General features: G+C 39.7%; 1 protein-coding gene across 2 annotated transcripts in view; it reads left to right on the forward strand.

The window, feature by feature from the left end:
- Nucleotides 1–12,974, forward strand: part of si (sucrase-isomaltase (alpha-glucosidase)) — a 90,640-nt gene extending 77,666 nt beyond the window's left edge. For both annotated transcript variants that reach the window (XM_034114563.1, XM_034114562.1), the window contains exons 44-48: nucleotides 76–200; nucleotides 1,121–1,209; nucleotides 4,081–4,130; nucleotides 8,061–8,228; nucleotides 12,341–12,974. In XM_034114563.1, the coding sequence (XP_033970454.1) occupies nucleotides 76–200; nucleotides 1,121–1,209; nucleotides 4,081–4,130; nucleotides 8,061–8,228; nucleotides 12,341–12,418 (510 nt within the window). In that variant the 3' untranslated portion in view covers nucleotides 12,419–12,974. The remainder of the gene's footprint in view (nucleotides 1–75; nucleotides 201–1,120; nucleotides 1,210–4,080; nucleotides 4,131–8,060; nucleotides 8,229–12,340) is intronic.
- Nucleotides 12,975–25,035: the final 12,061 nt, after the last annotated feature.

The raw sequence follows: 25,035 nt of genomic DNA on the forward strand, positions 1-25,035 counted from the left end.
TCGTGTTTTATTTGCACACACATTTTCCACAAAGGAATGAAATGTCTCAAAATGAATTACCTAATGTATTTTCAGGCCAAAGATGTTGGAGTGCGCGGAAAAATGGTTAGCATGCCTACCCCCTTGGATCATATCAACCTTCATATCAGAGGGGGATACATCTTGCCTTGGCAGAAACCAGAGAATACCACCCTTTACAGGTGAGTGCACTGCACACACATCACGGCTGATATATCATGACAGCACACAGCTAAGGGTCAACTTCCTGTCTGTTTAGTTTGCGGAGAGATTTGGAGCCACGGGAAGGTGTAAAACAACGGCCCAAAAAACCTACATTAAGAGAAACGTTGTCATTGAATGCAATTTAAAAAAAACACAAATGTGACAAAACACATACATATGAAATAACATCTTTACCATGTGCATCACTTTTTAGTGTCCCTGTTTCTGTTGTGTTTTGAGCTTCTTTCAGTGTTTCGTTTGTTCAAGGTTCAAGGCTTTTATTAGTCATACGTACATAGCTACAGTGTAGTGATGACGATGAACATCTCAGGTCACAGGCTCCTCCAACAGTGCAACACAATAAAACCAGAAAAACAGAAAAAATAGTGCAAGTAAATAAAAAAATAAAAATAGTGAAATAGTGAAATAGTGCAATAAGAGTCTATACTGTATACAAGTGATTGGAATATGATATATTAGATACATACTTTGTAAGTTGCAGCCAGATGGATGTTGTTTCAAAAGTGCAGGTGTTTAATAGTCTTATGGCAGGCTTATGTATTTTTATTTGCATTGTTGAATAAAGGGCAGCGTGTTTTGGGGCCGTTGAAGCGTGTTTGCACTTGTCGTCCCCCGTAGAGGTTCATATGTGAACGCATTGCAGTTGCTTCTTATAGTTTCTCCACCAGTCAAATTAAATGCCATCTGTGATCGTTAGTGTTTGTTAAAGAACGATGCAGTGAGACAGTCAGAGGGTGATGAATGCCCCGGCAGAGGTGAGATCAGGTGGATCCCGCCAGCAGGAATGTTAATGTGTGTGTCCTCAGCAGCAGGGAGTATACATAGATGTTGCACTTATGTAATTTGCTACAACCCCTCTCTACCCATTCTGCTTCAGCCGGAGGAATCCTTTAGGACTGATAGTTGCCCTGAGCGACAGCGGGACCGCTCAAGGATCGTTCTTCTGGGACGACGGAGAAGGAATAGGTAAGTGAAAGGTCACACTGGAACACACACACACACACACACACACACACACACACACACACACACACACACACACACACACCTACATACACACAGCAACTAGCAGGCCATTTTATTTTCTTGTCTATTTATTGACTGATTATTAAAATTGTGTTCACCTTATAATTAAGTTCTGCAGTGAATTCCCATTAGTTGTTTACACCAGCTTGGTCAAACACAACCCACAACAATGGAACAATTTGAAATTTGAAATGATAAAAAAGCACATTACACTTTCTTCTCCCCTCTTTTTGTCTCTTTTCTATCACCTTTTCCACTTTTTTGTCTCTATATTTCTTTCTTTGTTTTTTTCCCTATATTATGTGGAAGTATTTTATTTTTATAGTACTTTTTTTTGTTAACACTTTTTGTATCTACTGTGAAAAACTATAATAAACACAAAATAAAGTAATAATTATAATTAAAAAAGAGACATTTAACAAGCTTATCCAGGATCACATTAACATTTACTTTGTTATCAGGAGCCAATTTGGACACAGTACGATATTAAAAATGTTAAAAACTAAACAGCAGCTAATTAAAACTCACTCAAAACACACACACTGCAAATGTTAATAATAGATGAATACATTAATAATAATACATTGGCCTCTTTTGAGCCCTTTTTAATTAAGCAAAAAATGATTTTGGATCAAATGTTATCAAATGACACAGACACAGAATTTAACGACTAAACATTAGTTAATTTTTATTTCAGAGATTTATCAATTAGATTAGTTTTTGAAATGCCAATCGTAAGAAATTCAATATATTCATCTTTGATTGATTGATTGATTAATCTTAAGAATAAGTTGTGAATATCAGTAAATGAACTCAAATGCACTTGAGTATGTCTTAACGTCATGAACGGTATGAGAAAGCACATGGAGTTCTTTTTCCTCAATATGAATTGATTTCATTCATTTCCCTTATCACCGAAAAACAACACAGTCTTGCTTCTCTCTCTCACTTGTTCACACATGCACACACACACACACACACACGTGCACACACACACACACATACGTATACATCACTTCCTTTTGTCCCCATAAGGGAGGTGAGTCCCCACACGTGAATGTGTAAACAGATGTAGGTCCCCACAAGTATAATAATGCTAGGCCACACACACACACACACACACACACACACACACACACACACTGAATGACTCAGTGAGAAGATGCTCTCCTCGGTGATAGGCGTGTTTGTGTTGGGACAAAGCAGAGAGGCAGAGATAGAGAGAGAACGGAGGATGACAGAGAAGGGGAGTGACAGAAACTATTAAAGTAATTCCCCGTGTCGCTGCCTGGAGATATGCTCTCCATCACTCCTCCTCTTTGATCTGCTCCCTCGCTCCTCTTCTCCTCTGCGTCTCCCTGTCTGTGTGCACTGTTTCCTCCCTACGTCTCTCTTGTTTGCTCAGCCTCTCGCTGTAGCTCACCTGTATCATCTGCTTCTCTTCAGCTCTGCCTGTTGCACTTCAGCTCCGATAGCTTTGTCATCCGTTCCCTTAACCAGTTCACTTACTCATGCAAACATTGATGGAAAGTAACTAAGTACATTTGATCATGTACTTGAGTACACATTTGAGGAACTTGTACTTTACTCAAATATGTTCATTTCATACTCTACTACATTGTGGCAGCCTATTTGGTCGTTTTTACTCCACTACATCTATTTAACACATATATTTACTAGTTACTTTATACATTACATTACATGTCACTTGTTAGACGCTTTTATCCAAAGTGACTTACATACTCAATACTGTGGGCAATCCCCACAGGAGCAATTTGGGGGGAAGTGTCTCAGGGACACAACGACATGCTGACTGCAGTGGGGTTTGAACCTGTGCTCCCCTGATCCGAACACCAACACACAATCCACTGCACCACACGCCTCACGCCAAGAATAAGAATATATACATTCTTATATTTTACACAAAATACACAACAGGAAAAACTTTAAAATATGATTATTTGGTATAGATTATAAGTAAGTAACTAAAACCATGATTGGGTTAACAGAAAATGTATTGGCAGCAATTATGTTAAGACATTTTGTGTTCAAAATATTTCACAGTTCCAGCTTTAAATGTGAAGATTTGCTGCTATTGCTCAACAAATATTTACAGGTTTTTTGAGGTTTTGCATTGGGTATTTTTACTCCTAACACTTTAAGTACATTTTCGTAATCGTACTTCAATACTTTGACTTAAGTACCATTCTCGATGCAGTACTTTACTTGTAATTGATTATTTTTATACTCGCAAGGTATTGTACTTCTATTCAAGTAAGGAATCTGAATACTTTTTCTAACACTGCACGCAAACACTTAATTATTCAGCCTTTCAAACAGTTAAGCAGCATAGCTAGTCACCCTTTATTTTACCACCATAATTCCATTCTCTGCTCATTTAATCAGCTAGTAATACATTGAATTAATGATGAGCCAATTTTCTGGGAATTAAATAATGAGTCAGTACTCTACGGTAATAACTCACCATGCACTTTTTTATTAATTTTTTAAGCTAATTTAATTCTCTTATTAATTCAACAATTCATTGACTGGGCTTGGGGAGCAATGGAGTAACACGATTACGTTATCTGGATGCAAAAAAATGTAACTGTATATGTAAAAGGCTAAAAGGTAACTAGTAATTACAGTCAGTATAATTAATACAATTGCAGTCAAAATACAGTATAGTCCTTCATTAATTCATCCCCCTGATATCCATTCACGTAGTCACACACCTATTTTCTCTGTTTCTCCATTGTCTCCACTTTTGCTCTGTACTGTATGTAATTCACTTTTTCTTTCTCTCCTCAGACACAGTCCAGCTCGGAAAATATATGCTGACCTCCTTCACTGCGGAAACGGTGAGTTCAAGGGTCAACTACATGTCACGTCACTTTTTTTCCCCCTTATTATTAATGCTATTAATGCAGCGAGACGGAGTATGAGCCCTCGCTTTAACATGCAACAGGGCTGCGGTTGGTGGATGTCAAGGGTTAACTGTTGGAAATCATTAGCACAGGATTCATGTCCAAGTCTGAGGTGGTGATTTGAATTCAGCTTTTACCCCTTCTGACTAACATTTCTCACCTTAAAACTCTTATTTTTCTGTTTTAAAAAAAGTAATGACAAACGCATGCTTTAGTTATACTGGCCGAACCGTGCAAATACGCTACAACGGCCCAACATATTTCCATCAGGAGAAATGTACTGGAGTTTCAAAAGCGATGCAAATATAAAAACACAAATGGGCCAAAACACATGCAAATAAAGATTGGCCAACTGTCACTGTTGGCAGAGTTAGTCTGTTTCATAATTGTGTTTTGTCAGTATATTTGAATTGGTTGAACTGGTTACCTATGTTAGCTAGCTTGCAACATATCTGCAATAATATCAATCAAAATCCATCTCTGAGAGATTATAACTCACTATAAAGTGGTGCAGTGACGAGTCCTAAAACCCGGAAGTGAGTCAGCATTTTACCACTACGGGTTCCCTCGTCTCAGAGTCAATGGGATTTCTCCTTAGGATTTTGGAAAATAGCTGGAAATAAGGTCTGTGGTTGACACATATTCAAGAGACGGATCACGTTTTGTTCTACGACATTAAATACATCAGTGACCCCACTGGTGATTCTTGAAGAGTTTACGTGTCTGAAAAATGATGGTTGTTAACAATTGGCTACAGAAGTTGTCGAGGACGTTGTACGTCATTACGCCGAACACGTAAACACTCCCGCTAAGTTTGTTTGCCCCTGTTCTGCTTGAAAGCAAGTACCTGCGCTCTTGCAAACTGTTCAAACAAACGCTTCAACTTGTACCATTTTGAATCTGTATTTTTTAATATCAATCTAAAGTTGGCGTGACGTTGAAGCAGCGACCCTGCCGTACTCGGCTGTAGTTCCTTTATAGCATAACGTTAGCATTTTGCTTCTGGCGATTAGATTTATGATTCGAAAATTATAAAAGTATGGTAGACATGTGGATATTATCCGGCTGAACAAAACGTGCATTCATCAAACAGGTTCGTTTTCCACAGACCTTATTTCGAGCTATTTTCCAAAATCCTATCCATTGCTTTTTTGTCGAGGGAACCCATGTGCAGCTTCCTTCCGGATAAATACGTTAACCCTGCTCTATGCCCACATGCTTCTTTGTTAGTGCTGCACTGAGCGTGATGAGCTTTTTCTTTCCAAACACCAGTTGCTCCTATAGCTTTATTATAACTAAACTAGTGAAGTAGTGGAGAGGAACAATGCAATGTCATTGTCGTCTTTGCTTCTGATCTACAATTTAGCAGCCTTGTCACTTTTAACAATCAACGAAAATGGAACCATAAAGTACATACTGTAGGATGGATGTTGCAGAGTCCATTTGAAGATGTGTATCCTGAAATGTTCTGAATATAAAAGTAGGAGTCTAAAACCTCAGTTATTTGTTTTGCAATCATCAAGCCATCAGCTCTAGTGAAGTTGCAGTTTCATCTTCCTCAGGTGCAGGGCTTTTGTTGTGCGCACATCTGCGTTTTATTTTCATGGCTCCAAATGAACGTGCTCGAGCTGAGTTGGTTGGAGTGGGCAGCTGTTGTTGTCTTTATGCAGATCTGGTACTTGTTTTGGCCCTACATTTCATTTGAATTGTTCCTACTCAAACAGACTCTTATAACAAACACAGGCACAAATAGCAGTTTTTATGCTTCATTTGGCAAAAACTAATTTTAAATTGACAAAAAAAGAACTTTCTTATATTTGTTATGATCGCCTTTCTTCTTTGTTTTTCTCGACTAAAGTCATATCAAAGTAAGATTTCCAGTGTAATGGAAGCAGTGTGTTCATATCTTTACATTAACAATGATATCTGCCCCATCTACAAACTCTCATTTGATGAATACCGTTAAGTATATCGTCAAAAAAAAGGACAATAAGGGTTCAATTATACAGATAAGACCCACAATCATTGTTCTCTGTACTTACTTTTGCAAAAATGACGGTGCAATTTAAAAACCAAATGTACGGTGGCCGACAACGGCCCAGAAAAAATCTATTAGGAAAAACCTCATTTCCAAATGTTTTCTAAATGCTATGCATATGTTGTCTTCATTTGCATGTGTTTTGGCACATTTGTGTTTTCATTTGCATCATTTTTGAAACTGCAGCGCATTTGTCCTAATGGAAATGTTCTGGTTTGTTGTACCGTGTTTGCACCTGTCGGCCACCGTAAAAATGGGCACCAAAATTGTACCACGCAATACTATCGCCAAGTCACCAAACACACCTTGAGTAAAGCACTTTTATCTGATGTGTGTTCTTACAAATCAGTTAGAAATAGATGGAGAAAGAGCTACAACACTTGTAAGATGATTGTGTTGCATCTCAGCAACACATATAAGAGCCTTAAGAGTGTGTGTTGTACGTGATAAGTTGTGTATAAGTGTCCACAGATTTAGCACACTTTGACTCATGACAGAAAGCCCCTAATCGCTGGCACTAATGGGACTAGCTCAGCCTTATTTGCATCATAGGCAGGCAAAAGCACACATTAATGAGCAAATGCAAAATCACACACACACACACACACACACACACACACACACACACACATCTAGAGTTTACACAAACACACATAGAGCTACCATGGCCAAACATCTGTGGCTGTCCTCTGCCTACCATCAGGCTCATTCCAAAGCAATTTCACACAGCGATAAAACAGACACACTGTCTGACAGCCAAAGGGAAAGAGTGTGTGTGTGTATGAGTTTTTGTGTGTGTGTGTGTGTGCATGAATGTGTGTGAGTGTGGAGGGGGGGGTTATGTGTGAACAGGCAGATGTGAGAAGATGAGGATAAGTTGGGCAATGAGGCCAGTGCTGCCTGGCAGATTAGTAGATCGTATGCCATTTTGGATGACTATTTTAGTGTGTGTGTGTGTGTGTGTGTGTGTGTGTGTGTGTGTGTGTGTGTGTGTGTGTGTGTGTGTGTGTGTGTGTGGGTGTGTGGGTGTGTGTGTGTGTGTGGGTGTGTGTGTGTGTGTGTGTGTGTGTGTGTGTGTGTGTGTGTGTGTGTGTGGGTGTGTGTGTGTGTTCTGGACCTTCAAAGGGATGAGAACATTTTAGAGACATTTGAGACATTTTACAATTTAGATTTCACAAGAAAGCTCTTCTACTATTAACTGACAGAAGTAACATTAATATACAATCATGGATGAATGAGGAGCAAATTAGCTCAGCCTGTGATCCTTTTTAAAAAAAGAAAAAAATCTGTATCTGACCTTGCTATGATCCTCAAAGGGTATACAGATAAAACAGTATTTATTCTAAATTAAAATGCAATGATCATCCAAGATGTGTAGGACAGAGAACATTGTATATAAGGCTTGAGGGTGAAAGAGATTACACAATCAGTATTACCTTACAGAAACATAACAAAACACGTTATTAGATTACTGTTACATAAAAGATGGGGATTACTAGCAGGATTACCATGTACATAAAACAGTAAAAAGAGCTTATAGTGTTTGTTGTTAAAGCACATTTCATTTATTCTTTGTAAGCTGTACTTTCCTGTGAATCCATACGCCTACCTACCTACTGTATATGCCTGACAGTTTTCACTTTTTTTGGTTCATTGTTCTTGTTGTAATTCAGTTGGTAAACCTATATGTCATAAAAGTGTGTGTGTGAGTTTAACTGTGCGTATTAAACTCAATTGGAGCATTTTCTGTTAGATGTTATTTAATATCAATCAGGATTTTTTGTGTGTGATTATTATAATCCTCTCTCTTTGTGTTTTACCACCAGAACTCCTTGTTCAATCTAATTGTCCATAAAGACCCAGCCGCTGTGGACCAGGTGACCCTGGGTGTGGTGAAAGTTTGGGGCGCAGGTGCTGTTCAGATCAAGAAGGCGAGCATAACGTACGAAGCCAAGGAAGTGCCCCTGACCATCCAGCACAACCTCGACACTCAGGTCAGTACAAGCGATCTGTACTTGAATTGAATTGCAAGTTATTGTAGAAACTTTTAGCTTCTTTTTTTTTAGATGGTATGCAAAGGATTTTAGCCTTTGCAGACCATTTACATGCACCAAAACCTGTAAACCACACTACAGGCCAGGGAAAACCCCAAAGTGTATAATAGGGCCCCTTTAATGTCACATACATTTTTTGTGAAGAAAAAAAGAGAACATTTTTCAATTTTTCCAAAGATGACTCTCCTCCCTAAATCAATTTAATTAATTATAGTCATTCTCGAACAGCATATTTTTGCAAAGTCTCATTCCCTGCTCATTTGAACGTAAACAAAACTGAGGAATCCACTGGCAACGACAGGAAAATGAGATGGTAATGAAACAATAATAAGCTAATGTGTATTCAAGTGCACATATCCCATTGCATCCTTCAAATGCACTCGGCTACTTTTCTCCTCAAAATAAACATATTAATCACTGTCTAACACGCATACAATCAGTGTCATTGCATTTAATAGTTCACTTTCTGCATTAATATAGCATAGTTCAGTGATTCTCCTTGCTCATTACATGCGCACAAGTCACCCCAGTCTTCTAGTTGATTGAGCATTTCCCTGCCAGTCAAAAACTGTCACTACAAAAAAAAAAACCATAGGCTCACAACCCAACCCCTGCTGTGCCGCACTCTGTCATCTAATAGCTGTAATCAACTCGGCATCCCCCCTGACACTGTTGTTTTGTGAGCTTGACTCAGGACAGCGATTTTAAAGCTGCTCATGTAAAATGATTGTCATTTCCTCTCGCTTGCTCCATCATCTGCTCCAATGGTTCAGCGGAAATAAATGTGATAAGAGAATCAGGAGGAATCGTGTTACAAAGGGCCGAGCCGTATGGCCTGTTACTGGATTGTGAAGATTCAGCTGTCCGATATATATGATTTGTAGTGGTCACTTCTTAACATTAAAGGGGACCTATTGTGCAAAATCCACTTGTTCATGTCTACATCAACATGTGTCCCCTCTGTGTAAAGAGATTCTGAAAGTTTCAGGAGAAAAGATTCTCTCTCTTTTTGTCCTGATCCATTTATATAAAAACCTGTCTGAAAATGAGCTGATCAGATTTTGGCCACTTTATGATGTCTTAACAATGTTTAGGCTTGTGCAACCATTAGCCAATCACCAACCAAGGTAACCCCCCCCCCCTTATCGTCTGAATCTCCTCCTAGAGCACCATTGTGTTCTTTTGAACCAAATATCTCTCATACCCCTTTCACACCAACGCAACTCCGGTTCAAGCTCCGTGCTAGAGCTTTTCAGGTTCAGAACCGGTACTTCGGTTTAGCTCCGGCTCTTTTCACACCGCTCAGAGCCCGACTGGTGCTGCCGCTGCTGCGTCATGACGTCACAGTTTACGTCGCTGATTTTCTCCCCAACGCCGGAGCTCACCTCACAACAACAACGGGCCGGGGACTGCGTTGCTTTTAATCATACGAAGCCAGATTAAATTAAATAACGACTTCTCCAACCTTATACTTTTCTCCAGAGTGCCGTGGTTCATTGTTTATTAATGTGTTTCAGCGGCATTTACCGACCGCTGCAGTGCTGCTGCTCTTCCACGGGAGTTTATTCTCCCGTTAGCTCCGGGTTAGCTCACACGGCTCTAAAGTATTCACTGTCTGACTGTCACAGAAGCAGCTGATACATATCCCCAGTTCCCCTTAAGTGAATGTGTGTCAGTCTGAATTGACGCTGTTTGGCATCACAACGCTGTTATGAAAGTTTCTCTGGTATAACATGGGTGATGTTAGCATAGCGACCGAAGCTAAACTGACTACTTGCTAAGCCGTTTTCTCCAGGCACTTTTTACCGACGTATTTTTCATTATGATTCTACTTGTGATAGTCGGACATGACAACCTGTGCAGCCCATGGATTAATTCCATCCGATAGCTGCTATAATAACAAACAAAACGTCTGCCTGCTCTCCACAATGATCAATAACAGCGAACGGATGGTCAAAGTAAGGTACAACTAAACAGAATCACACGAAGCCTGGTTAGTGTTGCCTGACTTTATAAAGTGTGTTTTTTTTTAACAAGTGTGTGGTTGCGTTCTAGTCACTTTGCTCAGCACTACTGCTTGTTACAACTTTTATTTGCCGTACTCGCCTTAAGTGTTAGCTCAGGTTAATCTCGCCTCCCTCCGACGTAAGCGTGACGTATGCGGTTCTTGCTTCTAGACGGACAACTTTTTGGTGCTCGAAACGAACCGGATTCCGGAGCTTAGAGGCTGCTCCGCTGCGGTGTGAACAGGAAAACCCGGTGCTTTTCAAGCACCAGCACCGAACCGGCCCCGAAACACCGTTGGTGTGAATGGGGTATCAGAGGGGCGTGGGGAGTGGCTCCTTATTTTCATCTAAAGTAACAGACAGAGAATCAGCACTTTTGAAGCAGGGCTGAAACAGAGGGGATTATGGGATGCTACAATGATCTGCTTGGTGTTAGGAGCCAAACACTTCAGAGACATGTTTTGTATATATCTGAGACCTATAATATATTGATGGAAAACAGTATAATAGGGGACCTTTAAAGGAAACTCCCATAGTGTCTAACCAATCAGAGCAGACTGGGCTTTGGTTTCAGACAGAGGGTGAAAAGAGGCAATATGAGAAAGGAGGAGATCATAGGTTCAAGGGAAGATATGTATCATGTGGAAGAGGATTGAAGAAGGGTAAAGGGCTCTACAGTGAAACAGTAAATATGTTTGGATGGCTGATATGGAGGTCAAGAGTGCGAGTATGAGACAGCAGAAAGAGTTTAAGTAGACGGCATGTGTTTCCTCTCCTCATTTGGCCTTTGATGAAATATTCCTGTCGAGGTTGTGTACTGTACTCAATGCACTTATCAGGAGCATGAAAATGATAGCTACAGCAGGTCCATAAATAATCGCAGGTGAAAAAGCCTGGAAGACTTTGATTTATAATGTTCTCGGAGACGACGGACAGGGAGAAGCAAGAAGAGACGGCGGGAATTGCAGATGAAGAAAGTCAGAATGACAGAGGGATTTTCGGTGTGTGTGTGTGTGTGTGTGTGTGTGTGTGTGTGTGTGTGTGTGTGTGTGTGTGTGTGTGTGTGGTGTGTGTGTGTGTGTGTGTGTGTGGGTGTGGGTGTGTGTGTTTGATAGGCAAGGATGAGTGGAGAATAATGAAAAGCAAAAGGACAGTCCATCTTTAGAAAGGAGAGAAGGAAGGACAAAGTGGTGGAGGGAGGAACAATGCATCACGAGAAACAGATGGAGAGAGGAATAGAGAAAGAGATAAACCAGAAAGATGGGCGGAGGGAAAGAGGAAGGGCAGAGAGGAAGGGAATGCGGATGACACAGTATGGTAATAAGTGGTTTTTCAGTGCGAGACAATCCATTCATCTCCTTAAGTATTGTCTGATAGGGTAACAACTTGAAAGCAGCGGTAAGCAGCTGGCACTGTGTCATTTAAATACAGTGAGGTGGGAAAAGCTATTTCTGTCTGGCACAGGACGTTTGGTTCTGAATATATACAGGCCTATTATACTGTCATTTGCAATATAACATCATATGTACAAGCACAGGGTTGTTTAACTTCACAGGTGTCCTATGCTGTTTATATATCATACATTAAATAGGATTCATGTATTTTCCCACATTGGTCTATAGGAACTTCAACATTGCAGTATTACGTGTTGGTACTTCGGGTTTAAGCGTAATTGCTATTACTTTGCATAGCCCCGTCAGCTTTATCAACGTCTACGTGCCTAATAAACTTGTTTTTAAGCTTTTGAACCAACTGTTATTAGGTCATAACTTGAAATAAAGCTTTCAGGCAAGAAACTGAATATTTTGATCACCAGTATGTGATCACTTTATCTTAAAAAAACGTATATTTAAGAATGTACAGCGATTTTTGGAGCTGCCAGCCATTGTCAGCAAGTTAAAAAGACAAGATTAATTCATTGTGACAAGAGATTTATTTGTTTCTGTCTTTGTAATGTGTTTTGATATTTGAGTTAATACCGGCCATATCTGTAAACACCCGTATGCATACTACATATACTGTATTTTCTTGTTCTTGTGTCTGCAGGAGCTGATTTTAGATGCTACTGCCTTGTCTGTTCGAGTGGATCAGCTTTTCAGGATAACATGGAGCACCACCATCTGATCAGTTTTTGTGTTTTCCTAATTAAGTAATATACCTGTACATTATGCTGCACTGCTATAAAAAATAGTGTAAAGTAAATGAAATGTGTTTTTTACTTTAAATTACCTTTGTGCAGTGCCTTCATTGATGAGCATACCAATACATGAAATTGTTTTAGTATATCTTTGTAGTTTTAAACCTTCAGTCTTCTTCGAGTCCGTAGCAATCTCAGATGTCGTTCTGCCAGTATCGGGCACAGGCCACAGCTGATGGGGTAGGTTCTGCCAGGTCTTCTGGACTGCACCGGGGGGCATCGGCACATTCCAGTAGGTGGGACATTGTCTGCACTGATCCACAGCTGCACGTGTCTTCTGTGGTGTAGTTCCACACTTTCATCAGTGCTTTGCACCTCCCCTGTTCCACACGCAGTCTATTAAGTGACTTCCAGGTTGTCCAGCCAAGGTCGTGGCCACTAGCGAGGCTTTCCGTTGCCTTCAGTAACATTACATTAGATTGAGTGCAGGCAGGAACACTGTCAATCATTACACATTTAACAATAAATCACTTTGGATGGTTACTGTTTCCTGTTTCTAATCACTCAATACAGAACTGCACATTGTTAAGTCAAGTCAAAAGTATTTTTTTTTTAGCACATTTCACTCTTGCTAGTTACTCTTTAGTAGGTACTTATATGATCTATGATAGTTTGAACTATATTGGAAAACCTAATGTTAGTTAAAATGGCTCATAATGCAATTCATGTTTTTCCAAATGCTAGTTGCTACATGCTAGAAATGCAACATGCTAGTCACTCTTGGGTAGTAGCTTAAATGATCCAATGTTCGAGCTAACATAGCAAAAACACATTTTAGTCAAAATGGGTCGTTATGTAATTCATGTTTTTCCAAATGCTACGTGCTACATGCTACACATGGTTAAAGCTATAGTTACTCTTGGGTAGTAGCTTAAATGATCTATTTAAGCTAACATAGCAAACCTAATGTTGGTTAAAATGGCTCATGAAATTCATGTTTCTCCCATAGACTGTATATATAAAGTCCACACACTTTTTTTAAAGACTTATTATTTTTGACTAACTTCAGCTAAATGTATTTGTTGTCGGATTTACTTTATAACGGACAGGAGGAAATATTATCTAATATCAATTATTGACAAATTATCTATTTTCCAGTAGAAGAAAGACATTTGAACCTAATTGAAACCTGCAGAGTGGGTCATTTTATTTAAAAAAGTTGTGGCCCTTAATTTACGACAAAAATTGTGGCAACCAACTGCTGTGCAAAATGAGGGAACACGTGTTTATAATAAAATGACTCGCAGCCAGAAACTAATGACCAAGAATAGACAAGAATTCTGCCTCTGATAATTAAAAATGCTTTAAATCAAGAGACACATTCTGTTATTGGTTCCCTGCAGCACATTGGTCACTAACAGGGTAACACAAATATCTCAATATGTGTGGGAATCTTTATAATGCATCTGTACATATGTGTGTGCCAGTAGGCCAAACATTAATTATAGTGCTCACCTGCTGCGGGCTGTCTACCTGTGCTTTGTCTCGTCCCATTACTTCCCCATATAATGATACAGCCATCCATTATTCAGCCCGGAGTAAACTTAATGATATCACTTTAGCCGTGGGCCCCTCAAATTGATTTCCACTCTAATCGCAACTGCATGGAAAAGACTGCACAGTTACTGCTGAAAGGGGGATGTTGGTGTTGTTCGGTTATTGTTGTCCAACATATTTGATTTGTAATGATTCATTCCAGCCTGTCTTGAGGTAATATGTGAGTTTGAGTAGAAGAATGATATGCCAGCCACCCACAAGCCAGCAGAACTAATTGAGCTTCCTTGATTTCACAACACTGCCATTAAAAAAACATAAAAGTCAAGCGTCTTTGAGCACCAGGAAAAGCGCTATAACAATTAAATGTATTATTATTATTATAAAATAGGAGAGTAAACTCTAAACCTTAATCTGTTATCTGTTTTATCTGCTTTCCTGCACGACTGATTTCTGGTTTCATCAATAGTTGTAAGATAGAAAACAATAATACTTCTAATCCTGCTGCAGGAAGGAACATGATAATGAATGCCCCCTGACATTTTTAGCAACAGATTTTGTGAATCAATGGGGTTTTTTTCTGCAAAAAATGTATGTGAACTTCCTCGACAGACTACAACACAGAGCAGTCAAATCTAACTTTCTTGTTGGAGATAAAGAGGATCTCAAATCTATTTGTGCTTGGATTTTTTTCATTTTAGAGAAGAAATGTTTCTGTGTGAATTTATTTCTAAATATACAGGGTTGGGTGGGTTACTTTAAACCTCTGTTACGTTTAAAATAACTAGTTAAAATGAATGTAATCCTGCTAGTAATCAACCGTTTTTAGAAATGTAACAGTAATCAGATTTCTTTTTGTAAGGGAATACAGTAACTTTTTGTTTTACGTATCCTTATGACAAACACAAACTACAAAAACTTGGTATATTGGTATATCTAAAAATACAGGAATTATTCATACAACTATGCTGCATAAACAGTGTGCCTATAGCTGGCATTAACATTGATATAAAGCCTGATTTTCATATGATTACAGAGTTCTTCTGAGCAAATACATTAATAAATGTTCCCTTCTCTCCACACAATGAAACAGTGTGGTCCCACGCTATTCACAGAAAGTCTCATTGATATCTTATTTTCCATAGATCAATGTGTTTTTTTCCCCGACTCTCTGAAAGAGTACCCATCTTACCAGACGACATGCTTTTAAATGAGCTGCAGTAACAACGTGTCTTTGTTAGCGGGGTGACTGACAGACACAAGTGTGTCACAGATGAAGGAGGAAACACAAAGAGAAAACAACATGAGAGAAAGAGAGAAAACACTTTTACAACTTCAAAGACTGTCAGATGTGTTGGCTGTGTGTGTGTGTGTGTGTGTGTGTGTGTGTGTGTGTGTGTGTGTGTGTGTGTGTGTGTGTGTGTGTGTGTGTGTGTGTGTGTGTGTGTGTGTGTGTGTGTGTGTGTGTGTGTGTGTGTGTGTGGGTGGGTGTGTGGGTGGGTGTGTGGGTGTGCATGAACGTAAATATACTTTTGTATGCTTGTGCATGTTAGTGCGTATTTTAATTATCCAAGTGTGTGTGAGAACTGCCACTTGTATACATTTTGCATTTTAATACTCACTTAAAAACAGGTTGCATGTTGGAAATATGACTAATATTTTGAGGTAAGAAATAAACAATGTTATTCAATTATAAAAATATAACTTTCTTTTTATTCTGATATATTCATTAATTCATGCTCACGTGTTTTCTGTATTTTTCCTCTCCTGTCCTCTCTTGTTTCCTTTTCCTCCCATCTGCTTTCTTATTCAACCATTTAACCATTTAACACACACACGCGCACATGCACACACACACACACACACACACGCACACACACACACACATCCTCTCAATAACAAATGCACCTAGAAAGAGTGCATTGTTTGTGTTATAATCTCACCTCTGCCATTTCCCAGAGTGTGTTGACACGATGCTTCCTCTGTACGATTTTCCTTTCACCTTCTTTAATCTGCCTGCTCATTTAGGGCAGCCATGCACACTGCAGTCAAATGCACCAGCCTCCTGGGAACCTACTATGCTAAGTAGGGTTTCTGCGATGCTTAAAAGGTGGTTCCTGACCTAGATCAAGAACAAACTGAAAATCTTCTTCAAATCTTAAGATGATAAAGAAAAAAGGAATAGGAGGAAACCCCAGGAGAGGCAATTCCAAGAGTAATCCTCCCTCTGCCGACAGCTGTGGGGTGAAAAAGGAGCCATTGGCAAAAAAGAAAAAGTATATATTTTCAAAGAAATCTTCTTTCAAATATTTAACTTATTTGCACCCCCGTGGCTGTTTTGCCACGTCTTTCTATTATCATCTAATTTCCTTGAATTGTCATTTCATTCTTTCATTTTATCCGCATTCGTCAGCGTGTCCTTGAAGTAAGCAGAATGTGTTTTTTTTGCTTCTACCTTCTCCACTATTATACATAAATATCCGGCAGAAAAGACACTTTGCTTGTTGAAATCTCTGGTTTGCAGATAAAGATCTTGCGCAGTAATGTCAGATCTCTGAGAAATTTGCAACACTTTAATCTTTTTATGTTTTCCACTTTTTCCACTTCATTGCTTTATTTGAGGCAAGTTACAGCACATTGAGATTAATGATGACTCACATGATCAGTCTGCTAGCGGGTTATGATAGTATTATACATAAATTATTGACATTAACCACCCTAGAGAACATTGTTAGTATGATTGACTGCAAAACTTAGAGCATTAAGGCCTGTAACTAAAGAAATGACAGTGAAGCTTCTAAGGGACTTTTCGAGGCAGATATGAAGGTGTGACAGTGCCACAGATGACAAATGGTTTTCATTTGGATCATCAAAAGGCAGACAAAAAATCCCAGACAAATCTGCAGAGAGCACTAGATAGCAGCTTCATTTTAGAGTGAATGACTATAATTAATAAATGCCATTAAAACACATCTGTCGACACCCCCCCTGCTACCCCTTCAGGTGGCGTGGAAATCATAATTGAGACAATCACCATCATGATCATGCCTGTCATCACTCCCTCAATGCCTCAGTCAGGAACAGAATCATAACAAGAATCCTGAACAAAACACAAAGCTTTACAGAAGGTTCACCGGCAAACCGGTTCTAAATTAGTAGTAATCTTAAAATCTGTGCATGTTTCTTCTTCTTTTCGACATTGTTCTATCAACTATTTACTGATTGTTGGTGAACAAAATACCAACTTTTGATTTTTGCTTCGAAATTACCTTCCAACAACTTGTGCAAAATAAGGGTTAGTTTCAGTCTTTAAAATCACAAGTCACCTTCCTACCTGATTCACCATTTTGACTGTCCATCAACCATTGACAACTCCTCCTCCACGCCCCTTAGCCTATCATGTACAATGTGTTGGAGCGCTAGCCAATAGAAGCGCGTGTGTTAAATAGTGATGTCATTATTTTACGGAAGCAAACCCAGGAGTCCAATGGAGGCATTTCAGGCAGGGGGGGGAGTGTGTGGGAGAGAAACTCCCTCTTGAGGAAGCTTTGGGATTTTAGCCTTTGCAGACAATTTACATGCACAAAACCTATAACACACTTAAGGAAAGAGAAAACCCCCAAAAACTTAATAGGGCCCCTTTAATACTGTGGATGCATCATTGATGACGTTCAAACTGAAAACCTTATTTACAATTGTTAGTTGTTGAAGACGTATAAAATATTACTAATATTATTTTGTATAGAGAAACTCATCCACAATTAACCAGCAAAACATTTCGAATGGTCTTCTGGATTCAGTAGTGAACCACAACACCATCACCATCATCTACAGTTAGGGTTGGGTTTAGAAAGGTTTAGTGGAGACAAATGCCCAAACAGATGGATCAGATTTTCTTTTGGATACCTGCTGCAAATGAGGGGGAAACTGCAAGCTACTTTTGAAGAGTGTAAATCAAAATTGATGTTTTTTTCTTGATACAGCACTGAGGTGGGAATAAAAAGACATATATTTCTGGCAGACGGCATATTGTGGATTTAGAACCAAAGGATGGCCACACGCACACATCTTCTCAAATCCCATCTAAATGGCACAACGACACAACCACGCACTTACACACTCACACAAACATTCCTTACAAATCAAATCAAAACCCGGGCACGCATGGAGGAAGAGCGGTTTGCCAATTGGCCCGACCATTCACGCAGAAAAGGATTTAAATATCACTGGAAATGGGGCCAGTGTGATTGCATCACTTCCGGTTCAGCAGAGCCAGTCAAATGCCTCTGGTGGCAGAGTAATTCAATACTACAGATAGTATGCATAATGTCACCCTGAGCGCGGCATCACCAGCAGATTTGAATCACGCTCGCTCAGTTGTGTCGTTGGGAGTATGTGCAGTTATACTAAACATATTCTGCCCTTCAGTGTTTAGACTGTACCAAAACACCATCTTAATTACATATGAAAAGGGTCAAACTTACTTCCCTTTACTCTCAAACTATAATATTTGTGCCTAAGCGAGCATCCTCTGAGTAGAAAACATGTGACAGCTGTTCCCTGTAGATGTCAGCTGATAAAACGGGGACAAGAAAGAAAGGAGACCGAGAAACAAATGAATAATCCCTGCTCATTATGAACACAGAAAGGGCAGTGGAATCTCTGCTTATTTTGGGTATGTCTCCATTCATTTCATTGTTTCCCCTTTCCGTTATTAGTCACGGCCCTACAATAGAAACAGGAGACAGAAACATCCACCTCTAGTTTCACTTTAGATTACAATCATCCTAATAAAGTGACACACGCATGATTCATTCACACACTTCACACACTTGTGTGGGCTTGGGCTAATTTGTGAGAGATACAAGTTGAAAAGTCTAGAAAAAGGCTGACAGTCGTGATGCATTGTAGTAATCGCGGAGCTAAAATGGGAAAGTGTTTTATTTGGTTTGTGGATGAATTGTGCCGACACACCCGGTTGACATTTATAAAGGAAACTGGGATCTACTTCATTCGAGGTCAACACATGTGATTTACACACAAACCAGTCAACAGTTCCTTTTAAAATGCAATTACAGTACAGACGGATTATGTAAGTGTGAACATCGGTAGAGAAACAAATAGAGCAAATATTGATCAAAGGCAGTCAAAGCCCCCTCTTTCTAATACTAGAATCACATCTCCAAATATACAGCAAAATATATTGAAGCACTTGATGACTTTTCATCAAGACACAAGTTGGAGACAATGGCCTTCAAAGTTCTCAAACAAGTTTTTAGTAGTTATTTTAGGAGGGGGCTCAATGGTAATAGGCCAAAGTATCCTTGGTCAAGAAAACAAAAATGTATAGTTTTATTGTCCAATGCTTAAAGCCAATGAAACTGCTATATGACCTCATTCAGACAATAAGGCTCATAGAGACTGATTTGAGTTGCACATCCCATACCCCTGCTTCCTGGTCAGTAACTGTAACTATTTAGCTTAATGTATTAGTCGTGAGGATGTAAGACCCACTGATGTCAAAAAAGTTAGCATGTGACCAAGAAAATTGTAGTCCCAAGATGTCCTCCAGAAAAGTTTGGTCACAGTTAATATAGGGCTCTATGGGACAGTTGGTTGGAGTTGTAGTCCCTTTGAGGCCAAATGTCCAACTTTGCTTCCATGAGTTTGGCACACATTTTCTGATGATTTGACCTCAAAGGAATAAAAAGGGGAAATTGTAGAAATGGAACCAGGTTTAACAGCTTATTTTCGGAAGATTTTAAAAAGCTCTGATCCATTCTAGCCATATTTCATCCACACTAACTCTGAATATTCTGTCCAATACACACACATGTACAAATCTGACGGAAATTGTACTGAGCTACAAAGCAGGCTGCACATTTGTAAAAAAAAATATTAATGGGATTTTAAAGTTGAATTACACCTATAATGAAAATGTGGAACATTTCAAACTTTGAAAGGAGTTTCTAGTTGAAAGTAGAAAAATGTTAAAATTGCACGTTTACATTCTGAAATGTTTTTCCATTCATGGATGAGGAACTTTTGATGGAATATTATGTGTTATATTTTTGAAGATATGATGGTATAATGAGAAAGTAATATGTGTACTGTGTGTTCCAGAAATCACATAATGTCTCTTCCTTGTTATCAGAGCACTGATTCAGGGCAGATTCACCTGGGTCTGGTCTTCAAACAGCTCAGGTGAGACAAGTGCTACTCCCTCTACATGGGGTCATTGCAAAGTAACAACATGGTCAACATTTGTTTATGTTTTCTTGTGTATTTTTACTGTGTATTTATCTACTAAGTGTGAAAAACTGATTGTTCCCTTGGGGATTATTAAAGCTTCTTCTTCTTCGCAACAAAGCATCACTCATCACCTTCACATCATCACAACATCACCCTCATTATTATGTTTTTCTATATTCAATTGAATAACTACTGCAACACAAGCAATTACAAATATATAAATATGTATTTAAAACATGGATGGATTGATTGAAGGAGGGATGGAGGGATGGATTGATTGAAGGAGGGATGGATGGAAGGATGGATAGATTGATATACATGAAGTCTAAAAAGTAGACTTTTCATGAATCTGAGTTTTCTTGCATAGAGCTGATGATCAAATTTGAAAGTTCCCTGGAAGGACAGATTACCATCACAGAACAATACGGCCGATGATGACAAATTGAGAGTGATCACTGAGAGTGGTTGGAGGAAGATGAGAAATGAGAGTAGAAAGTACAAGAGGGAAGATGAGAGATGGGGAGCACTGACATGGTGAGGGAGCGGGTCAGGGAGAATAAAGGATGGTGGATGTGAGTCAGGAATAGACTGAGTAGGTGGGATGGATGGAGGGAAACAGAGAGGAGGGCATAGCGTCTTCTTGGTAGAATAGTTCTGATTGAGGTCAGTTTTCCCACCAGATGAGACTCCACTTTAATCACCCTCTGTCGGTCTCATCACCATGGAGGGGCTGGCCTCATCAGGGAGAGAGTCGAGACAGAGCTCGCAGAGAGGAAAGAGAGTGACAATATCGGCAAGAGAAATACAAATTATGAAGTGAGAGACACATGCCAAACGTTACCGGGATGTGCTGAATGAGAGGAGGCGGATATACAGTGAGAGAAATGAGAGGAAAAGGACAAAGTGGCAAAGAGAAAGAAATGTTGGACTAATACAGAAAAGAAAAGGGTGAAACAGAGAGGAAGAAGAAAAAGACTAGCTTCAACATTATAAATAGTGTTGTTTCCAACTGAATGAAAAAATACACAAAGAAAGCCAGAAATACACAATAATAGTCGAAGGAAAAGATTTATGGTTTGTGGGTTCAATAGGAAGAAGATTAAGAAAAAGGAGAGACTATCTGGGAGAAATTCTGAGAGGAAGAGGCAAACTTACTGAGAGAGACTGTTTGAGTTCACACCCGAGTTCAATCGGCTGCTACACCCCCTCACCCTGTTGTTCTGATTAATGATACGTTTGCAGATAGCTTCCTCATAACAGTGTAGCTGTGCACCAACATTTCTAGAAGTGACGCTAGGACTGGATATTGCATTTGGTACAAAAGTATTGTTCTTATTTGAGGCTTACTGTATGTGTTTTAGACTCTTTTTTACTTATACTCCAGTTCATTTTTAAAGGGAAATATTATACTTTCTACTGCATTTGCATAATAAAATGAAACGTATAATCTGTAGTTTTCTAGAGGAGACCACCCAACAGTTTTAAAGAGGCCCTGTTGTGCTTTTTGGGCGTTTCACTGTTTCCTGTGGTGCATGATAGTCGTCGCCAAAAGTTCCCTCCAGTGGGAGTTTCTGTCAAACACACTCCACCCCTGCCTGAGGCGGGACATCTCTAAGAGGTTGACAAATCAGAACAGAGCCGGCCAGCTAACCAATCAGAGCAGACTGGGCTCTGGTTTCAGACAGAGGGTGAAAAGAGGTGCTGCAGCACAGGCAGTATGAGAAAAATAAAGAGCTTTTTGAACATTAAAGCATGAGACATGTCACAGTAGAGACACTAAGTACAAATATGAACCTGATAATTAGCTTAATAGGGTCCCTGTAAATCCTCCATCACCAACTATAACATTCAAATGAAGGCAGGTAACCATTCAAGCATTACTGTGGAGGGGTTTCAGTTCACAGTATACATTTATTTTAGTATACCTCAACAATGGAATTATGATCAGTAGAAATGGCCATGACATGGGACCTTTAAGCTACTTGTTTAGTTGTGCAGGTTGTCATGTAAAATAGGTCTCAGTTGGGAGGGAACCTTGTTTCCAGTATTTTGTTTCCCTTGGGACTCATTTGATTAGGGACCGCCAGCCATCTTAAAAAAGGCCAGTGAAATGTATGTCACTCAGGGTGTTTCTCAATCGCGAGTACGCTTGCTTGGTAGCACATGTCTGCCGAGCATCTTGCTTCAGAAGCGAGTCAAGAATACTTCCTGGCATTCGGAAAACGAAGTGTGGAACACGCTAGCAAGTGTGCAGGTGTGCGTCATATGAGAGGCCCCCGCCTTACATCTTCCGCCACAGATTTGGGGAAATTGGTCCGTGCGCAAAGCATTGTGGGGATTTTAAGACCGCGGAGTCTACTCATGTGCAGCCTCGATATTTCTCCAAACGGAGTACGCCGGGCTCGGTAGATTTCCAAGTATGCTGGAGATTGGAACAGTACTTCGGCGGCACTCAATGACGTAGTATGCTTGAAATAGTGGCTCTGAAGCAGCTTTACTCGCGATTGAGAAACACCCTCAATGTTTTGATCAGCCACAGGGCACACGGGCAGCCGGTGAGTCTTTTGGTTTAAATATGTGTTTACAGACTTTTGTTGTGTATGCTTTAAGTCATTTGTGTATCATGTGTTTTCTTTTAGGTTGATAACCTAACTTTGTATGGAGAAAGCTAACTTTGTGATACCATGTGCTACTTTGAATGGATAAAGCACATTGAATAAAACATCAATTCTACACTAAGCTGAGTAGTAGTTGATAACGTATTAACCATCACATGCCCAGTACTAAATAGCAATAAGAAATACTTTGTGAACAAAGGGAAGAAGCCAAATGTCTTTGGACAAGATACTTTACCCCAAAATGCTCCACAAGGCACAGCAATCAGTGTGTGAGTGTGTGTAAATGAGCTTTAGATTAGATGATGAGCAGTTTGGCATCTCGTACGGCAGCTCTGCAATCAGGGTGTGTGAATGGGTAAATGTTGGCATCTAGTTTAAAAGCACTTTGATTGGTCCAAAGACTAGAAGGGAGCAGTATAAATGCAAATGCATTTCCATTTTATACATACAGACACTGATACTGAGATACCTTGCCTTATAGTTAGTTGTAACTTAGTTTTAATTGTATCTATTGCCACTTAAATGCAAACATGCTTCGTATCACTGCAACTACAACTGATCTGGTTTAAACATATATTTGTAATACCATTAAACTACAGTTGTTGCTCACCTAAACCCCAACGGATTCATACAACACAGTCAATGTAAAAGCCCATTAGTGAATGGCCAGCCTGTGCTAATTTAATTATTAAAATGGAGAAAGACAAACTAAGAGAGATCCAAGAGAGGTAGGGAAACTAGATGATAAGATAGGGTATGAGTAACCTATTAGTCTAACAGCATGTCTATGGAAATAAACATGATTAAGCTGGTAATGTCCTCGTCCACCACTGCAAAGACACAGGGTTCCATGTGGTCATGTCGAGGGGTTTACACTTTAAGCCATCAAGGTTTTCTCATCCATATCATTATTCAAGGGACTCTCACCAGTTGGCAGGGGCCTCCACACAGGGGAGGGTGGCACATGGAGGAAATATGAACCGGAACCTTCTGCATCATGCCCTCCCTGTGAAGCTCGTCCCTGGCTGGAAGCAGATGGTGACTTGCCATGAGTCATGGATGTGCTGTGTGACTCTCTGCTGCTATTACCAACCGCAGAGCAGCAGAGACAGGAGGACAATCATCCCCACGTTCTCCTTATCGTCTGTGTGTGTGTACATTACGTAACACAGCTTTGCCTTCAGTGCTATTCTTAGGATTTGAACCCCTTCAGGATCCGTTGTCAAATACCTCCGTACCCTCCTACAGGCAGTCTAATAACATCCTCATCACATAAATCCCCCGTCTCAGACCAAGATGAAAATAATAGCCGCAGTAACTAAGATGGGGATGATGACCAAATCCTTCCTAAATGCCGCCCTGACGTCACTGGAAAACAAAGTGGAACAAGGGCTTGTTGTGGATTTAGAGCACAAACTTTTAATCACGAGGTCACACTTTCAGCAAATAAGACGGGGCCTTTTGTTTTACTTCCTGACCTCAAAAAGCCGACCTTGACTATTCAATATGCTACTGTTTATTGGGAAGCTGTTCATATTATTATAATGATAAAACCAGCAGCTAATTATAATTTGTAAGGCAAGGGAGAAAGTAATACAATTAAACCACTACACAGTGCCGGTGTAATGTGGATGTCTGACTGACAAGTAAAACATTTGTTTGAGTTTTGAGAATTTGACTTTGCAACAAAGGACATCCTTGTATGTTTGTTTGTTTGTGTGGACGGCTGTCTGCTTATGGATGTTCATGCGATTTCATGCATGGCTTGTAATGCAAATTGCACATGGCTATGTTTCTGGCTATGTGTGTCATTGTTTATAAAGTTTACAAACAAACAATATATTAGTGTTTGTATTAAAAATAGATGAGAAGTAAACTGTCTTTTAGGACAATAAGTGCCAAAAATCTTGAGGTAGCACTTTTAAAGAGACCCTTTTATGCTTTGGGGGTTTTCCCTTTCCTGTGTTATATAGGTTTGTGTGCATGTACATGGTCTGTAAAGGCTAACATTCCAAAGTTACCTGCAGAAGGAGTATGCTCCCCCCCCCCCCCCCCCACCTGTCTGAAACGCCTCCATTGGACTCCTTTATTTACTTCCGGAAAATAGCAACATCACTAACACTCGTGCTTCTATTGGCTAGCGCTCCAACACATTGGACGTAATAGACTGAGGGTCGGGA

The sequence above is a fragment of the Trematomus bernacchii genome, unplaced genomic scaffold, assembly GCF_902827165.1.
Source record: "Trematomus bernacchii unplaced genomic scaffold, fTreBer1.1, whole genome shotgun sequence".
NCBI lineage: Eukaryota > Metazoa > Chordata > Actinopteri > Perciformes > Nototheniidae > Trematomus > Trematomus bernacchii.